Source organism: Vicia villosa, linkage group LG1, assembly GCF_029867415.1.
Source record: "Vicia villosa cultivar HV-30 ecotype Madison, WI linkage group LG1, Vvil1.0, whole genome shotgun sequence".
NCBI lineage: Eukaryota > Viridiplantae > Streptophyta > Magnoliopsida > Fabales > Fabaceae > Vicia > Vicia villosa.
The window spans coordinates 251,782,246-251,802,923 of NC_081180.1; the positions used below are offsets into that span (position 1 = coordinate 251,782,246).

At 32.0% G+C, this 20,678-nt stretch overlaps 1 protein-coding gene across 1 annotated transcript; it reads right to left on the bottom strand.

Annotated features, from left to right (window-relative positions):
- Positions 1-14,888: 14,888 nt before the first annotated feature.
- LOC131625797 (protein NRT1/ PTR FAMILY 4.4-like) lies at positions 14,889-17,294 on the bottom strand. The gene is made up of 4 exons (XM_058896630.1): positions 16,935-17,294; positions 16,638-16,855; positions 16,137-16,556; positions 14,889-16,033 (listed from the first exon to the last, which is right to left on the bottom strand). The coding sequence occupies exons 1-4, from the start codon at positions 17,056-17,058 to the stop codon at positions 15,065-15,067; spliced, it is 1,731 nt and encodes a 576-aa protein (XP_058752613.1). The 5' UTR covers positions 17,059-17,294; the 3' UTR covers positions 14,889-15,064.
- Between the last annotated feature and the right edge of the window lie 3,384 nt (positions 17,295-20,678).

Genomic DNA, 20,678 nt, shown 5'->3' on the forward strand with positions numbered 1-20,678 from the left:
CCTTGCATTGTAAGCCCAAGAGGAGGCTATGGGAGGGACAATCCAGGGTCCTTGCATTGTAAGCCCAAGAGGAGGCTATGGGAGGGACACTCGTTTGTACAAAGCCCAAGGGGAGGCATGGTATAGTTGGTTTGAGCTCTTAGAGCGATTTCACCGGGAAACCATACTCTATGTCCTAACCTAAACTAGGGAGATTCTTTGCACAAAGCCCAATAGGAGGCTATGGGGAACCTAGTGTTGTACTAAGTTGAACAAGCACACATATCACACATATGAACAAACATGAACAAGTATGAACAAACATGAACAGGTATGAACAATTATATATATGACAAAGTGTGTGTATATAATGGAGTTTATGAAGGAAATATACCTGTAAGCATGATCCATTTGTATACACAGGGCTCGGGATTCATACTCGAGGAGAGGTCCACTTGAATTTATTCAAAGCTATGTAAACAGGTATTTACAAAAGGGCTTGGGACTTATACCTACATGGAGGCCCGTGGTATATTTTTGGGAAGATTTAAAGAAAAACCTTCATTTTTGGTTTGTTACTCAAAGTTAAAAAACAAACTGATCGAGGTATGTACAAAAGGCGTACAATGAAATACCGAATTTCATGTACTGGAGTGGGTATGTACAAAAGGGCTTGGGACTTATACCTACATGGAGGCCCGTGGTATATTTGAAAAGTTTTGTTTCTTTCGAGTTTTGTTGCTTTGAAAATAATTGAAAATTGTTTGAAAAAAGTTTTGTTTTTTGAAAAAAAGTTTTAAAAAAAACTGTACAAAAAGGAAAAGAAATGGGACTTACACTCTCTAATATTCGAGAGGCCCCCACTTCGTTTTGAAAATCAATTGATCAATTAAAAAGATTTAATCAATAGTTTCAAAAAGAAATGGTTTATTGTTTTTGAAAAGAATCGCGATCGCTCGTTTTAAAACGATTTGAATTTTGAAAGAAGTCAAATTAATCAAGATAAACAAAAAGATTGTCTTCAATTAACATTTAGATGATTAGGGTTTGCTTCAAAAAGTATTTACAAAATGATTAACTTTGAAAATCAAATGAAAAATAATATTTAAAAGTATTAAAATTACTTAAAAACAAGTCATTTTAAAACTATTAAAAAATGTATCAAATAAATATTTTTTGATGATTTTTTTTGATATTCTTAAAATATATATATTAAGTGAGAGGTATGCAAAAAATGAATAAAAAATGAGTTAATTTGGTTAGTTAAATAATTAATTGAAGTTGTGAAGAAAATCAAAGAAAATAGGGGACTAAAAAAATGGGTTTTTGTCTCCACAAGGGTTTGAACCCACAACCTCACGCTCACCACTCAAAAACATGACCAACTGGACCACGCGCATGGTCTGTTTAGTATTTGCAACGAATCAATTATATTTTTGAATCAATTTCTAATTTCAGTTTCAAAATCTGGCGCCAAGAACACATACCCAATTCAAATTTGAAAATTCTGAAAACTGAATTGTTTGGATCGAGTGAATAGTCTATCTTGCTCGATTTTTCACCAGGAACATGATGGTATCATTTAATTGCATTTATTTTATCTCTAAGGCTATCAATTTTCTGATGAACACGAAGAACCCTAATTTTGAGTTTCAATCTGAAATCGTGTGTGTGCATGATAAGTTGCAAATGATTGAGGGTTAATGATCCATACATATGCAGAAACAAGATGGCATGGCAGTTTTTCATTTATGATGCATGTATGATAGAGTTTGAAGTTCAAGTGACTTACCTTCAAAAACGGCCAAACTGGAGATTTGATTCTTCAATATAAGTGTTACAGATGCTTTGTATCAATCTGGATAGCTTCAATGATGATGATGGAAGGTGTCTGGATGTCTGGAACAAGCTGAATTCATCTGAGCATGGCCATGGCACCCGAACTGCAGTTGCTTCAAGTATGAATCGAATTTGAAGATGGAGGTGTTTCAGATTGCTGGTGAGTGTTTGGATCATTCATATGAAGTATATGGATGGTGTTAGGAGTGTTAGTTTGGACAGATATGGCTTGGTATGGATTTTGGCATGATAAGGTTCAATATATGCAATTATGGAAGTGAGGTAGTGATTCTGAGATTTGAGGTGTTTTTGGGTGTATGAGTGATTCAAACACATCACATTTGACATTTAGAAGTTGTGGGAAGCATCACTTTGTTCAGAACTTGCAAGGTTTGGAGGTTGAGTTTTCTACCTCACTTTGAAACACATGACTTGTAATTCAAGAAAGAAAAGAGAAAACCTATAATTGTGAGGTTTTGGTGTGATTTGAAGAGTGATTTGAACCTCTATTTATAGGCCAAGGATTCTGAATGAAGAGCTTTGCAAGTTGATCAAAGAAATGATGATTTGGCTTAAGAGATAAAATGGAATCTTTCACATTAAATGCAAATGGTTAAAAGTGACCAAACCATGGTTAAAACTCAAGCTTCTTATCCTCTTCCATTCTGATCTCAAATAAGAGAAAATATCTTCAATTATTGCCTCTTTGCATCATTGCTTGGATTATAGGTCATGTAGTCTTGAAACTTAGTGAAAAATGGTGAAAATTCAAGTGAAAATGATCACTAAATGCATAATTCAAAACCATAGCTACACTCCATATTTTTTTCATGCTCTTGGACATTTTGGAAAGCTCATATTACACACTTCAAAACCCTAGTTGAAAGTTTCTTCAAGATCCTTAAGGAAGTGGGTGAAAAAGATCCATGAACTTTGAAGAAAATGAAGTTTTAAGTGAAATTTTCAAAAGATACCAACTTTGAAGCTCCATATCTCTTAAATGGTTGATCTTATGGAAAAAATTTATATGTGTCAAAGTTGTTTATTGGATCAAAATCTACAACTTTCATGTTGGAAGTTTTTTTCAGTTTGTAGGTGAAATTTTGAGTTATTCCCCTCCAAAGTTTGGAAAAAACTATGAAAAACACTTAGAAATTTTTCTAAGTATGAAAAGTCAAACTTTTGACTTTTTGATTCTTGATTGATTTTCTTGATTTTTCTTGATCAAATGACTTCATATATCATATATTGATGATTCAAAACTTCAAAAGTCATGGTTGACCAAAATTCCCCAAAAGTCAATGGTGATCTTGTACAGTTGACTTTTTCAGACGAATCGCGTTTCTGGAGATTTCAAATGAAACAGGCTACCCTCAACCCAATGAATGGTATGAATGAATCACATTGAAGCATTAGAGGATATTGAGCCATGGTTTGAGTTGTGGCACCATGTCCTGATTAAAAAGTCAGTTATTCAATGAATTAGGTCAAAAACCCTAATTGTCGACCAGATGAAGTTGATGACTGTGGATCTTGAATTGAGATGTAATTTCCATTGGATGTTGTCATAGGGATTATTTGAAGATGATTGAAACCTTTGATTGACTCCCTGGGGATTTTTAGGGTTTCCCAAATGTGATCCCTGATTTCAGTCCCTGATAGTTCAAAACCCTGATCTGAGGATTTGTCTGATCAATCTTTGTGTAGGAGATGTTATGAGCCAATGGATTAGGTCAAAATGATGCACTTGAGGTCTTGATATCATGTCCCAAGCCATTAGGTCAAATTCTGAGCAAAAGTCAGGAGTATGCTATCTTCAGGCAAAACCCTAATTCAGTCGATTCAAAGCTGTTGAGCTTGTTGAAGTGAATCTCTGAGGACCAAATGTTGATTATTGATGAAGATGATTCATTTGAGATGAAGGGAGAACAAAACCCTAATTGAGTGTTATTTGCACTGATGAGTGATTTCTTGATTAAACCCTGCTGAGCACAAGTAGCAAACACAAGCTATGCAATTTGTTAGAGATGCAAATGATGCATATGCAGATGATATGAGGTGGTATCTTAGGTCAAAAATTGGGGTATGACACTTAGGGAACCTATCATTCTTATCATTTTCTACTGGGTTTTTTCCATTTGCTGGATTTAACAATTTGCAAGCATAAGGTGGCGCTTCTTTTAATTCAGCCAAGTCTATTTCGACTTCTTCAGGGCTATATGAGTCATTGAAAGACTCCTCATCAACATTCTCGGCTTCGACGTACGCCACTCTTTCTTTCTTATAGCTTTTATTTGCCCTAGCTTTTTCCGCCTTCAGGCGTTCGACCTGTCGAACCCTATCTGCTAATTGGGCCATGTCCCTGAGGTATTGGGTATCTAGTTTCTTTCTTATTGAATAATCCAAACCACCCGCAGCCATTTCGACGAGTTCATGTTCCGGAACCGTTGTAAAACATCTTGATTTCAACAGGCGGAACCTATTTAAGTAGTCATCAATTGTCTCTGTGAATTTTCTTTTAACACTGGCCAATTCTTTCAGACTTATCTTAGTTTGACCCATGTAGAATTGCTCGTGGAACAACCTTTCTAAGTATGCCCATGCGTCTATCGAATTTGGTGGCAAAGTAGTGAACCAAACAAACGCATTTTTTGTCAGCGAACTAGGGAAATACTTAATCCTTAGATCCTCGTTTCCCGCTAAGTCTCCTGCTTCTGTTAAATATCTAGCAATATGTTCCATAGTTGACTCATTAGTTTCGCCAGAAAATTTTGTGAATTTAGGAACCTTAGTTCCCCTAGGCAATTCTGTTTGCACGATATAATCTGATATAGGGGATGTATAATTTGGACGTCTGAGTCCAGTACTAAGGCCATTATTGGCCATAACCCCCTTTCTATCATGGCAGTTAAATTATTTTCTGTGGCCAGATTTTCTCTTCTAACTCTTTGGACAATCTCATCTGGATGATCGTCCCTACCCAAAATCCTCAATCTGGGTCGTTCTTCCTCCATTTCTTGTCGAAAGGGGACGGTCCTTTGACTTGAATCCTCCAAGTTAATTACCGGAGTCTTTTCGAACGACTCCGTCCTTCGTGAGGGGCCTATATCCCTAGGAATCGTCCTAGGTGGGGGAACCATATCTTGCACACGTTCCAAAATAGGCCTCTCTTCTTGATTCACAGGCTGTTTGTCTTTCCTTTTAGGTGGTGGTACTCCCATGAATTCTGCCATTCGATTCATTTGCGATGATATCTTTTGGAAAATTTCTACGTTTTCTCTATTTGTCGTAGTAACATTTGCCATTAGTGGGTTCAAGACTGAAGTTAGTTCTCTGGCCAAAACCCCTACCATATCATGGTTGCTTGCATCCATTTCTTGTCGAAATGCTGCTTGGTTATTTGTGGTGAAATTGGGTATTTGGGTAGAAAAATTAGTGTTGCGTCCACTTCGACCCACTGAACTAACATTTGGTGAAAATGTCGTATTATGAGTTGAGGTGTTTATAGGTCTTGCCCCTCGGACGTCTGTTCCAAATGGGAATTGGTATGGCATTCCATATGGACTATTTGGTCTCCATTCGAAGCCAGAACTTGTGCCTTGACCCATTGAATTGTTTGCAGCGTTTGTCCAGGGATACAGTACATCATCTGCACTTGTAGATGAGGGTGCGGTTGTCGATGCCGGAACTGGAACAGTTCCTGAATGTCCTGTAGTATTTTCAGGCGCAGTCTGGGAATTGTCTGCAGGTCTCGATCCATTTGGACCCGTTGCATCTCGTGCTTCTTGAGTAGAAGTCGAATTTGCCGCTCCTGATCCTGAACCTTGTGGGGGATCTTGATTACCCCCTGCACTGGCCGTAACGACCATTTTCCTGTTGTACCTTCGTTTGGGAATCGGTTGTGCACTGTCTTTTAATTTACCGTTCCTAAGGTTCATACAAGGTCTTGATATTGTCTAGACAAAAACAAAACAATTGATTAAAACAATCCGCGTGACACTGTCCCACTGGGCGTGCCAATTTGTTTACGGTGATTTCCGGTAAACAACCGCTAGTCTTCCAAACTATAATAAATATGATTTGGTTACTTGCAGGATCGACTAGATTGATCCTAGGACACATAGTCAAGAAGATTGTTATCAATGTTCATTTGAATCATATTCGCAATTTGTCCTCTTCGATGAGTTTTGTTCGATTCAAGAATCTTGGTAATTGCTTCGTTATATGTAATTATAACTTCAACAAGAAAAATAAATAACATAACATATGAAACTTATAAATTGTTAAAACATAAAGAATCTTAAACTGCAGAAACGTTAAGGACTTTTAAAAGTAAATGATCATGAAAGTAAATTCGAAAGTAAAATAAAGATACAGGAATGTAAATGACAAGAAATAAATGGAATGCAGTAACTCAGAAATGTATTCGAAAATGAAATACAATACACATGTATTAAAATGGTGGTGTCATACGTACATTTTCTCAGCGAACTCTTTCTCGTAACACTTGATACTTGAGTAAATATGTGAGTGATTTGTACAAAATGAACACACGGAATCCTAACATAAAGACCCCTATTTATACTAGTTTCGACCTTAACGGTCCTACACTAATCTGCTGCCACGTTTCTCATCAGAACTTCCAGCGAAGCCATCTGTATTTGGACAGTTACGATACTGCCTTCGAATTTCAAATCTTCCCGCCTGAGTCCGTCTTCGACGCGTGGCAGTGTAAAAACACTATGAAAACACGCTAAGTAGTAACACTTAAATATATACTTTATAAATTTTGTCTAAGTCCCGAAGACATATGCTTTCATTAGTCTTTCAGTGTTCACTATCTTCAACGAACTTAGAAGTCTGTATCTTCGAGGCATGACCATCAGTAGCCATTCTTTCACTTTTTAAGGGATGGCCATCAGTAACCATCTTTCCTTCGATTCTCAACTCCTTCGAAGGACAAACAATATAAAACGAAATCTTCAGCTAACAACTACATAAAAGTCAAGAATTTTGTTAAACTTCCAAAATTTGGCCTTTTGGAAAATTTCTGTGCGCTATACTAAATAAAAGTCACGAAGTTCGTTAAGCTTGTATACATTGGTAATTTGGAAGATTTTCGTGTGCTATACTACATAAAAGTCAAGAAGTTTCTTAAACTTCAAAAGTTTGGTCTTTTGGAAGATTTTTCGTGTGCTATATACTACATGAAAGTCACGAAGTTTGTTAAACTTCCAAATTTTAATATTTTGGAAGATTTCCGTGTGCTACATTACATAAAAGTCACGAAGTTTGTTAAACTTGCAAATTTGGTATTTTGGAAGATTTTCGTGTGCTATAGTACATAAAAGACACGAAGTTCATTAAACTTGCAATTTTTTCTATTTTGGAAGATTTTCGTGTGCTATACTACATAAAAGTCACGAATTTTGTTAAACTTGCATACCTTGGTATTTTGGAAACTTTTCTTGTGCTATACTACATAAAGGTCAAGAAGTTTCTTAAACTTCAAAATTTTGGTCTTTTGGAAGATTTTTCATGTGCTATACTACATAAAAGTCACGAAGTTTGTTAACTTGTATACATTGGTAATTTGGAAGATTTTTGTGTGCTATACTACATAAAAGTAAAGCAGTTTCTTAAACTTCTAAAATTTAGTCCTTTTGAATATTTTTGTGTGCTATACTACATAAAAGCCACGAAGTTCGTTAAATTTGCAAAATTTGGTAATTTGGAAGATTTTCGTGTGCTATACTACATAAAAGTCACGAATTTTGTTAAACTTGCATACATTGGTATTTTGGAAACTTTTCTTGTGCTATACTACATAAAGGTCAAGCAGTTTTCCAAACTTGCAAAATTTTATCTTTTGGAAGATTTTCGTGTGCTACACTACATAAAAGTCACGAAGTTCGTTAAACTTCTAAAATTTGCTCCTTTTGAAGATTTTTGTGTGTTATACTACATAAAAGTCACGAAAGTAGTAAACTTCCAAAATTTGGAAATTTGGAGGATTTTCGTGTGCTATACTACATAAAAGTCACGAATTTTGTGAAACTTCCAAATTTTGGTCTTTTAAAAAATTTCTGTGTGCCATACTAAATAAAATTCACGAAGTTCGTTAAACATGTATACATTGGTAATTTGGAAGATTTTCGTGTGCTATACTAAATAAAAATCAAGAGGTTTCTTAAACTTCAAAATTTTGGTCTTTTGGAAGATTTTTCGTGTGCTATACTACATAAAAGTAACGAAGTTTGTTAAACTTGTATACATTGGTAATTTGGAAGATTTTCGTGTGCTATACTACATCAAAGTAAAAAGTTTCTTAAACTTCCAAAATTTAGTCTTTTAGAAAATTTTCGTGTGCTATACTACATAAAAGTCACGAAGTTCGTTAAACTTGTATACATTGGTAATTTGGAATATTTTTGTGTGCTATACTACAAAAAAGTCAGGAAGTTCGTTAAACTTCTAAAAGTTGCTCCTTTTGAAGATTTTTGTGTGCTATACTACATAAAAGCCACGAAGTTCGTTAAACTTGCAAAATTTGGTAATTTGGAAGATTTCCGTGTGCTATACTTCCTAAAAGTCAAGAATTTTGTTAAACTCCCAAAAGTTGGTCTTTTGGAAAATTTCCGTGAGCTATACTAAATAAAAGTCACGAAGTTCGTTAAGCTTGTATACATTGGTAATTTGGAAGATTTTCGTGTGCTATACTACATAAAAGTCAAGAAGTTTCTTAAACTTCTAAAGTTTGGTCTTTTGGAAGATTTTTCGTGTGCTACATACTACATAAAAGTATCGAAGATTGTTAAACTTGCAAATTTTAATATTTTGGAAGATTTTCGTGTGCTATATTACATAAAAGTCACGAAGTTTGTTAAACTTGCAAATTTTGGTATTTTGGATGATTTTCGTGTGCTATAGTACATAAAAGACACGAAGTTCATTAAACTTGCAAATTTTTATATTTTGGAAGATTTTCGTGTGCTTTACTACATAAAAGTCACGACTTTTCTTAAACTTGCATGCATTGGTATTTTGGAAACTTTTCTTGAGCTATACTACATAAAGGTCAAGCAGTTTGCCAAACTTGCAAAATTTTATCTTTTGGAAGATTTTCGTGTGCTACACTACATAAAAGTTACGAAGTTTGTTAAACTTCTAAAATTTGGTCCTTTTGAAGATTTTTGTGTGCTATACTACATAAAAGTCACGAAGTTAGTAAACTTCCAAAATTTGGTAATTTGGAAGATTTTTGTGTGCTATACTACATAAAAATCACGAATTTTGTTAAACTTCCGAATTTTGGTCTTTTGGAAAATTTCCGTGTGCCATACTAAATAAAAGTCACGAAGTTTGTTAAACATGTATACATTGGTAATTTGGAAGATTTTCGTGTGCTATACTACATAAAAATCAAGAGGTTTCTTAAACTTCAAAATTTTGGTCTTTTGGAAAATTTTTCGTGTGCTATACTACATAAAAGTAACGAAGTTTGTTAAACATGTATACATTGGTAATATGGAAGATTTTCGTGTGCTATACTACATAAAAGTAAAGAAGTTTCTTAAACTTCCAAAATTTAGTCTTTTGGAAGATTTTCGTGTGCTATACTACATAAAAGTCACGAAGTTCGTTAAACTTGTATACATTGGTAATTTGGAAGATTTTCGTGTGCTATACTACATAAAAGTCACGAAGTTCGTTAAACTTTTAAAATTTGCTCCTTTTGAAGATTTTTGTGTGCTATACTACATAAAAGCCACGAAGTTCGTTAAACTTGTAAAATTTGGTAATTTGGAAAATTTCTGTGTGCTATACTACATAAAAGTCAAGAATTTTGTTAAACTTCCAAAATTTGGCCTTTTGGAAAATTTCTGTGTGCTATACTAAATAAAAGTCACGAAGTTCGTTAAGCTTGTATACATTGGTAATTTGGAATATTTTCGTGTGCTATACTACATAAAAGTCAAGAAGTTTCTTAAACCTTAAAAGTTTGGTCTTTTGGAAGATTTTTCGTGTACGATATACTACATAAAAGTCACGAAGTTTGTTAAACTTCCAAATTTTAATATTTTGGAAGATTTTCGTGTGCTATATTACATAAAAGTCACAAAGTTTGTTAAACTTGCAAATTTTGGTATTTTGGATGATTTTCGTGTGCTATAGTACATAAAAGACACGAAGTTCATTAAACTTGAAATTTTTTCAATTTTGGAAGATTTTCGTGTCCTATACTACATAAAAGTCACGAATTTTATTAAACTTGCATACATTGGTATTTTGGAAACTTTTCTAGTGCTATACTACATAAAGGTCAAGCAGTTTGCCAAACTTGCAAGGTTTTATCTTTTGGAAGATTTTCGTGTGCTACACTACATAAAAGTCACGAAATTCGTTAAACTTCTAAAATTTTGTCCTTTTGAAGATTTTTGTGTGCTATACTACATAAAAGTCACGAAGTTAGTAAACTTCCAAAATTTGGTAATTTGGAAGATTTTTGTGTGCTATACTACATAAAAATCACGAATTTTGTTAAACTTCCAAATTTTGGTCTTTTGGAAAATTTTCGTGTGCCATACTAAATAAAAGTCACGAACATCGTTAAACATGTATACATTGGTAATTTGGAAGATTTTCGTGTGCTATACTACATAAAAATCAAGAGGTTTCTTAAACTTCAAAATTTTGGTCTTTTGGAAGATTTTTCGTGTGCTATACTACATAAAAGTAACGAAGTTTGTTAAACTTGTATACATTGGTAATTTGGAAGATTTTCGTGTGCTATACTACATAAAAGTAAAGAAGTTTCTTAAACTTCCAAAATTTAGTCTTTTGGAAGATTTTCGTGTGCTATACTACATAAAAGTCACGAAGTTCGTTAAACTTGTATACATTGGTAATTTGGAAGATTTTCGTGTGCTATACTACATAAAAGTCACGAAGTTCGTTAAACTTTTAAAATTTTCTCCTTTTGAAGATTTTTGTGTGCTATACTACATAAAAGCCACGAAGTTCGTTAAACTTGCAAAATTTGGTAATTTGGAAGATTTCCGTGTGCTATACTACATAAAAGTCAAGAATTTTGTTAAACTTCCAAAATTTGGCCTTTTGGAAAATTTTTGTGTGCTATACTAAATAAAAGTCACGAAGTTCGTTAAGCTTGTATACATTGGTAATTTGGAAGATTTTCGTGTGCTATACTACATAAAAGTCAAGAAGTTTCTTAAACTTCAAAAGTTTGGTCTTTTGGAAGATTTTTCGTGTGCTATATACTACATAAAAGTCAGGAAGTTTGTTAAACTTCGAAATTTTAATATTTTGGAAGATTTCCGTGTGCTATATTACATAAAAGTCACGAAGTTTGTTAAACTTGCAAATTTTGGTATTTTGGATAATTCTCGTGTGCTATAGTACATAAAAGAAATGAAGTTCATTAAACTTGCAATTTTTTCTATTTTGGAAGTTTTTCGTGTGCTATACTACATAAAAGTCACGAATTTTGTTAAACTTGCATACATTGGTATTTTGGAAACTTTTCTTGTGCTATACTACATAAAGGTCAAGCAGTTTGCCAAACTTGCAAAAATTTATCTTTTGGAAGATTTTCGTGTGCTACACTACATAAAAGTCACGAAGTTCGTTAAACTTCTAAAATTTGGTCCTTTTGAAGATTTTTGTGTGTTATACTACATAAAAGTCACGAAGTTAGTAAACTTCCAAAATTTGGTAATTTGGAAGATTTTCGTGTGCTATACTACATAAAAGTCACGAATTTTGTTAAACTTCCAAATTTTGGTCTTTTTAAAATTTCCGTGTGCCACACTAAATAAAAGTCACGAAGTTCGTTAAACATGTATACATTGGTAATTTGGAAGATTTTCGTGTGCTATACTAAATAAAAATCAAGAGGTTTCTTAAACTTCAAAATTTTGGTCTTTTGGAAGATTTTTCGTGTGCTATACTACATAAAAGTAACGAAGTTTGTTAAACTTGTATACATTGGTAATTTGGAAGATTTCCGTGTGCTATACTACATCAAAGTAAAAAGTTTCTTAAACTTCCAAAATTTAGTCTTTTGGAAGATTTTCGTGTGCTATACTACATAAAAGTCACGAAGTTCGTTAAACTTGTATACATTGGTAATTTGGAAGATTTTTGTGTGCTATACTACAAAAAAGTCAGGAAGTTCGTTAAACTTCTAAAAGTTGCTCCTTTTGAAGATTTTTGTGTGCTATACTACATAAAAGCCACGAAGTTCGTTAAACTTGCCAAATTTGGTAATTTGGAAGATTTTCGTGTGCTATACTTCATAAAAGTCAAGAATTTTGTTAAACTTCCAAAAGTTGGTCTTTTGGAAAATTTCTGTGTGCTATACTAAATAAAAGTCACGAAGTTCGTTAAGCTTGTATACATTGGTAATTTGGAAGATTTTTGTGTGCTATATTACATAAAAGTCAAGAAGTTTCTTAAACTTCTAAAGTTTGGTCTTTTGGAAGATTTTTCGTGTGCTATATACTACATAAAAGTCACGAAGATTGTTAAACTTGCAAATTTTAATATTTTGGAAGATTTTCGTGTGCTATATTACATAAAAGTCACGAAGTTTGTTAAACTTGCAAATTTTGGTATTTTGGATGGTTTTCGTGTGCTATAGTACATAAAAGACACGAAGTTCATTAAACTTGCAAATTTTTATATTTTGGAAGATTTTCGTGTGCTTTACTACATAAAAGTCACGAATTTTGTTAAACTTGCATACATTGGTATTTTGGAAACTTTTCTTGTGCTATACTACATAAAGGTCAAGTAGTTTGCCAAACTTGCAAAATTTTATCTTTTGGAAGATTTTCGTGTGCTACACTACATAAAAGTCACGAAGTTCGTTAAACTTCTACAATTTGGTCCTTTTGAAGATTTTTGTGTGCTATGCTATTTTTGGAATTTCTATCTCTTTTCCAAAAACGTGTTCTATCATATGCATTTTCTCAAAAAAATCCTTCTCCAAAAACTTGGTCTATCATTTGCATTTTCCGGAATTTCTTTCCCTTTACCAAAAACTTGTTCTATCATATGCAATTTCTCGAATTTCTTTCCCTTCTCCAAAAACCTTCACTTCTGCATTCCCTCCCTTAAACTCATCCTTGCCTAACTTTATCCCTTGTGCCTGATTCACCCTATGCCTTAGATGACTCCACTTAAATCTAGGAAGGTTAACATATAGCTCCTATTTTCCAATGAAGACGTTGTCTAGCTTTGTGGGTAAGACTATGTCATTCTCGACTTCGAAGAATCTCACAAATCAAAATCTTCTTTATCTAATGTTTTTCCTTGAAGGAATAACGACCTCATCAATATCACCAAACACCTTGAAGACCTCGACCATATCTCTTTACTTTTACTCTTTCAAAAAAGACGTAAAAAAGAACGAGGATGCAAGAGCATTTTGCCTCCTCCTGCCGCTTAATCCAATAGTATCCTAGGCCTTGGAATGACTAGCTTTCCTCTAGTTGGTGACTCTCAGCCAACTAGAGTCCTCTCTCTCGTCTATTTTGGTGTCAGCAAATCAAACAATGCGATCGTATTTCATGCATTTTAATTGATACTAAAATAATTATAATTATTTTAAATTTTTGTAACGGAAAATTAAATAAAAATAAAATTAAAATGATAATAATTATTATTATAATAATACAATATTAAAAGATGTGGTTATGTAAATAATTAGAGAAAGGAGTAATTGTTGCACACAAAAAAAAAAAAAAAAAAAAAGAGGAAGGAGTAATTGTGTAAATAACTTTTTCAAAGGGTTTATAATTATAAAAGATTTCATTTTATCATCATAACATATCAAATGTCAAACCTAGAAAAATGATAAACAACAAAGAGGGGTCCTGAATAAAAAATTGGTGAGTAAATGTGGTGATAGTGGATGTAAAAATGATAGGTTGAAGAGCAAAGTGGGCTCTTTTCTCTGTTTTGGTTGGGAGTAAGTGGAGATTATGTTAATCTTTTACCCAACATTTGAATGCACCTATCTATTGACATTGTCTTAGCCCTTAGGAGAATTGCAAGGGGGGGCCTGGGTTCAATAGTAGAACATGTTTGAGACATGTCTCATCAATACAAAGGTGCATGATTATTAAAATACAACAAATTTTCTCACATGTTTGTTTGAGAGTGAATTTAAGTGCAGTACATTTTGAAAGGTGAAAACTTAATGATGCAGAAAGAAATCATCATCATGTACATGTAGTGACCCAAAAGAAAAATTGTATGCATAATTTGTTGTTGACTTTTTAGACATATGGCTTTCATTGTGTTTCATACGCACAAGCATCGCATCATATTAGTTGGATCTCCTCTGAAAGTAAAAGTGCGAAAGTACTGTTGTGTCAATTACACATGTTTACTTTGAATTTGATAAGAGAGAAAAGTAATGATCCATATCCATTCAGTATGCAATGAATCTTGCTACCAACTTTGTCTTTATATTCATTCTCACTATTTCCTCCTTGGATACCTATATCAAATTAAACAACTCACGTGTATCTTTCCTGCATATACACAATACTTTATTTATCTCTATTCACATATGTGGGTCCTATACATGTCTCATATTACATTATTATTATTAGAAAAAAAAAATTTACCTTGTGAATTTAAGTTGGATATAGAGGTGGATGGAGTAGCTCAGTTGAGCGGGTGTAGGTTGCTGTTTCAGGGTTTAATTATTGGCAGTAACAAATGTAGTATTTTTTTTGTAAATAAGTTGGTGGTACTTATAAACCATCAAATATTTTTAAAAGAAAAGTTGGATATAGATACTATTAGTATGGACCGAGCAGGTCCATAAACGACCAGGTCCTATTCATGGTCTAGACTCTAATCCAGAGCGTTAGGTATTTATTTATTCTCACTTTAAATCTTTTGTATTTGCACTTTGATTGCTCTCTCCTCACTTTATCATCGGAGTACCTTGCAGGTACACCCCTGATTCTCAAAAGATCACTACGACTGCGAGTATCAATTTTGATCACATCAATACTTTAGAATAAATTATTATAAAATTTTAATTTAGAACCATGGTGTATGCTAAGCTTCGGAATCAAATAATATACATTACATGACAATTTCTTATTACAATTCTTTGCAGAATCTGTCTGCCCACAAAAGAGAGCTTTATAATTTCAATAATTAAACAGATTAATCAACTAATATACAAATGCAGAAGGTATTGTTATGGAATATTATTATCAACATCGTTGTGCTGTCTAGATTCCGTGGATTGAAGGTGACCCTCCTGGGATATAGTTGAAAGAGATGGAACATTAGAATACCATCTTGACCAAAAGAGATAGTTAAGGAAGTTGAGGAAACTGAGTGCAGCTAGTAACCAATAGAAAAGGTCTAGTTTGTCTTTGTTGATATTGTTGTCATGAAGCCAACCACCAACACCATCACCACCTTTACTTGAAGTGATTTTATTCACCAATGAAACCAATACTGAGCTGAGATAAAATCCAAACGAGTAGGAGCAATACGTAATTGAAGTCAGGAATGTCTGCATCCCATTCAACGACTGTGTGTAGAAGAATTCAATCAGTCCAACTGCAGTAAACATCTCTGACATACCAAATATAATGAACTGTGGTGCAATCCAAAATATGGACAAAGTTTGGTTCATATTCAAAGCTGCATCCCTTCTCTTTTTCTCCATGATAGCTGCCGATACCATAGAAAATGTAACCAGAAATAGGCCAACTCCTATTCTCTGCAAAGGTGTGATTCCTGACTCATGACCTGTTATTTTCCTTGCAAAAGGGACAAATAAAGTATCATAGAGAGGAACTATAACAATGAGCAAAACGTATGGAATGGCCTGAAGTGATGCCGGAGGGATACGAAATGATTCTGTGATATTTGTGTCCATGGCACTTCCTTGTTGGACTGAGAATGTTTGAAGCTGTGCTAACACAGTATTGAAAATGATAGTGCATGCAAAAATGGGAATGACAGATAGTAATATTTTTGCTTGTTCAACTTGTTCAACACTGCATAATCTCCAATGGCTTTCCTTTGTGTTGTTCCCCTCTTCTTGTATACAAGCCTTCTCCAAGAATCTCAACTTTTTGCTATGCTGTCCACCAATTCCTTGTTGGGTAGATGAACAATTCTTCTTTCTTTTCAATATTGCAGCCACAAAAACCTATCCATATATATCATATAAGCATCATTCATATTTATACATAACAAAATCATAAGAAATCAGATATAAATATAACATGTTTTTGTTGATCATGTATACATACTTGAAGAATGGGGCGAAAGACGGTTGGTTGTGGAGATTTGTTCCTATAATAAAGAGTCCCAGAAATAAAGGACATGAAAGCCATTGCCATGACGGCGGCCGATACAGCAAATCCAGCGTCCATACCAGAATGAGTTTGAACCCAAATCAGAACTGTTAGAGCAATAAGCTCACCCAATGAGAATGCAAAATAGGTTGCATTGAAGTAAGTTGAGAGCTTGTTTGATTGAAGAGTGAATTGGTTAGCTCCATGAGAAATCATGCTTGGCTTAACACAACCACTTCCTAATGCCACCATGTATATTGCTATATAGAATATCAAGGTGTTCAACCCCGTTGCTTCTGTGCATACCGAGTTTTTATCACATGGCGGTGGTTTCAGTTTAGGAAAATGAGCTTGTGCTGACAACAATATAAAACCCTGCATGCATATGCATAATTAATAGTTAAGCAAAAATAATGAGATGAATAATTGGTAGTAACTACTAACTAGTAAACTTACAGAAAGTTCTATAAGGGCAAAGATAAGGACGGTGGAAAAGGTGCCGAGAAAAGAGTCAGATAGAAAACCACCGAGAAGTGCGACAAGAAAGATAGTACCAACAAAGTTAGTTACAATGTTCGCTGAATGAGGTAAAGAGAAGTGCATGTCATTGATTAGATAAGTGATGAGGTTGTTTCCAACAGCAGCTATGGCCATTATTTCAAAAGCTTGAAGTCCTGAATATTATCGAAAGATATATATACATGAATATTATTGTGATAAATATAAAATATATAAGTTGCAGGTAGAACATACCAAGAACAAAGGCAGCAGCTCTGGCACCACCGTGATATTTAGAATTGGAGGGTCTGCCTCTCCAATCAACAGCGGTAGAATTCTCATCATCTTTGGGAAATGGAATGTTGTTATTATTATCCATTGTTGTTGATGTTTTGTCTTACTCTCTTTTCTTGTAATGGTAATGTTTTAGTAATTTAGAGAGGGATGTTGTTACAGAATTTATAGTGGTTTGTGTGTTATAAGATTCCACACACACTTTAGTTCTCCACACGTGTGGATATACCACATTCCCCCACTATCAACCTGCCTAACTCTCTTGTGGTTATTCTCTTCATTATTAGAGGTTCAGATTTGTTTCTGTTGTTCGTGGTTTCATCGGAATAAACCTCTCGTTGCGGCGGGTAATGTTTTATTGTTTCGGTTGTTTTTCTGTTTTTCATATTTTGAGATTGTTGTTTATGTGTTTTTTCTGTTTGATATATTTTGGTACATTTTCAATTGTTAAAAGGGTTAAATCGAAACAAAGTTTGATTTTTAATGATAATAGATAGCTTAAAATAACTTATATATTTAAGTTTTTTTTTTGACAAAATCTTATATATTTAAGTTTGTCAATTAATATTTTCAAAAAAAAAAGTTAGTCAACTAATATTTTCAAAAAAAAAAAAAGTTAGCCAATTAATAAAGTCAAAACTAATTTATTTATTGATTATGTGTTAGAAATTATATACTTTTTAATAAATAAATACCTTCTTAATAATATATTTTACTTTCTCCGTCCCACAATAGGTGTCTTCTTTCCAATTTTTATTTATCTCAAATTATTTATCAATTTAGAATATCAATGTAATATTTATTTATTATTTTACCAACTTACGCTTATTTATTGTATTTTAATTCATTTAAGTACTCCACTACCTATTATTAAGAGTGAAGACCCATTTTGGTCCCTCACAAATATTACACGAGTCAAATTAGTCCCTCACAAAAAAATTGACTCAACTTAATCCCTTACAAAATTTAACCGGGTCATATTAGTCCTTCTGCTAATATTTTTCTCAAATTGGTTTTTTCTACTTCTAAACCGGTTCTTTTCATACTTCTAAACCGTGACTGGACTGACACGTTAGATTTTTTTTTAAATACTAAATTAATTTTTATTTTTAATTTCATTTTTAAACAATTATCAATGAATAATATCAAAAAAGCCAAAATTATTTCTTATAAAGTAATTTTTAAACAAGTAATTTCCATGATTTCTACTAATATTAACAAATTCTATACATAAATTTTTACCTATGAGGTCTCAAATCCAAGTCCCATTCAAGTTAAATAATCTTCACTTTACAACTAGACAAATCAATTTCTATCGTTAATAAAGTGACTATCATTTACAACTAGAAAAATTAATTTCTATTGTTAGTAAAACAACTATTATTTACAACAAGACAAATCAATTTCTATTGTTAGTAAAGTGATTATCATTTACAACTAGATAAATCAATTTCTATTGTTAATAAAGTGATTATCATTTACAACTAGACAAATCAATTTCTACGGTTAGTAAAGTGACTATCAATAACAACTACACAAATCAATTTCTATTGTTAGTAAAGTGACTATCATTTACAGATAGATAAATCAATTTCTATTGTATTAAATTGACTGTCATTTAATCTGAAGAGACTTAGGTTCGAGACCATATTGATACAAATTTTGTATTTTGTATTTTAAATTTAGAATTGTTTAAGATTAACCACGTGGGTCTGAGTTCAACTCCTTATAAGAAACAATTTTGGCTTTTTTATATCATTAATTTATAATTGTTTAAAAATGAAATTAAATATAAAAATCAATTTAGTATTTACAAAATGAAAAATAAATAAAATCCAACGTGGCAGTCCAGTCACGGTTTAAAACTAGAAAAAAAAACCGATTTGAGAAAAATATTAGCAGAAGGACTAATATGATCCGGTTAAATTTTGTAAGGGATTAAGTTGGGTCAATTTTTTTGTGAGGGACTAATTTGACTCGTGTAATATTTGTGAGGGACCAAAATGGATCTTCACTCCTATTATTAATAAAGTTATTTTAATAAATGAGACTAATTTTATCATTGAAATCAACATAATTAATCGTTTTTTTAAAAAGTATAAAAATTTCAAAGTGAACACTTATTAGGAGAGACGGAAGGAGTAAGTGATAAATAATTTAAGTCAGTCAATTAATAAATAATTCAATTCATTTAATAATCATCTATCATAAATATATATATATATATATATATATATATATATATATATATATATATATATATATATATATATAATATATATATATATATTTATATATATATATATATATATATATATATATATTAAAATTTATGTATTTTTTAAAATTATATTTATTAAATAAAAAATTATAATTTATTAATAAAATTAGTTTAATTTAGTAAAATATAAAAATGATATGATAATTAATTATTTAAATTAACTTAAAATATATAAATTAATAAAAGTTAACACAATGTGATTGTGTAGTGGTCTCTAATTCAGATGACTAGTTGTAAAAGTGTTAACTATTCTATTATATAAATTTTATTGGATAGATATTTATTGTTCAATCAAACAATATTATTCAATATTATGTATTTTTTATTTTAAAATAAAACAAAATTTAAAATTAATTTTCAATAAAGACAGTACTGAATTAAAACTCGTGAATACCAAATAATTTATTTAGATTAATTTAAATTATATTTTTCAATTTGTTTTAAAGTTTTGTTATTTTATAAATAAACTACTTAAAATTTATTAATAATTTAATTATTATTTCAAGAACTTTTTTCCCAAATAACAAAATAATATATATTATAAAATATGAAATTAAAATTCCACTAGGAACAAGAGATCAGAGTTAAATTAACATACAAGATTTCTAACTACAAAGAAGAAAAAAACATTCAAGAACAAATACCCAAAAACTATCTATCACTAAATTAGATGAATTGAACTTATCTATATTCTAAAGAAATATAGATTGAATTCAACCCATATATAGATTAAATTCAACCCATTATTTTATTCTTTTTTTAGTGGAAAAATTGAATTATTAATGAATGAATAGATTGAATAGATAACAAATACATAGAATGAACTCTGTTCAAAAAGAAATCATGGATGACTAGTCACTTCAAAGTCTAAATATATGCCAAGTACTTTCATAAGAAAAAACCTAAATATATCATACCGCATTAAGTTGTTATGCGCACAGTAATCCAAGTTTGGGAATTTTTTCCACATCATTAATTTCTTACACTGCCACACAAAGGTATACTCTTAAAATATGATCTTAAATCTCAAAATATAATTTGACCTTATATGTTTTCTTTTTCTTTTTCAAATGGACCTTATAGATATATTACTTTTTGAATATTTATTTATTAGTCTATTTAAATATGTGTTAGATTATTTATTTTAAAATATTATTACAAAATATATTTTTAAACAAGTTTAGAGATCATAACAAAATTTTTAAAAGGCCTGACCTAAACTCAAAATATAAATTTATAACAGTTTTTTTTATCGGCAAAGGAATTCATTCAAAGAGAGCATAAGGGGTACTCACACCCATCTTATAAACACAAAGAGAACACCTTAAGAAGGCGATAACAAAAACACAGTGTACCATTCATAATAACCAATAAGGAGAGAAAAATCTACCCGAATTGATCTATTTTCAAGGGGAGAATTTGAT

Coding starts and splice junctions, on each gene's coding strand:
- LOC131625797 (XM_058896630.1), bottom strand. CDS start 17,058: ATGGATAATAATAACAACATTCCATTTCCCAAAGATGATGAGAATTCT. Junction 16,856..16,934: donor AGCTGCTGCCTTTGTTCTTG/GTATGTTCTACC, acceptor GATAATATTCAG/GACTTCAAGCTTTTGAAATA. Junction 16,557..16,637: donor TTGCCCTTATAGAACTTTCT/GTAAGTTTACTA, acceptor ATATGCATGCAG/GGTTTTATATTGTTGTCAGC.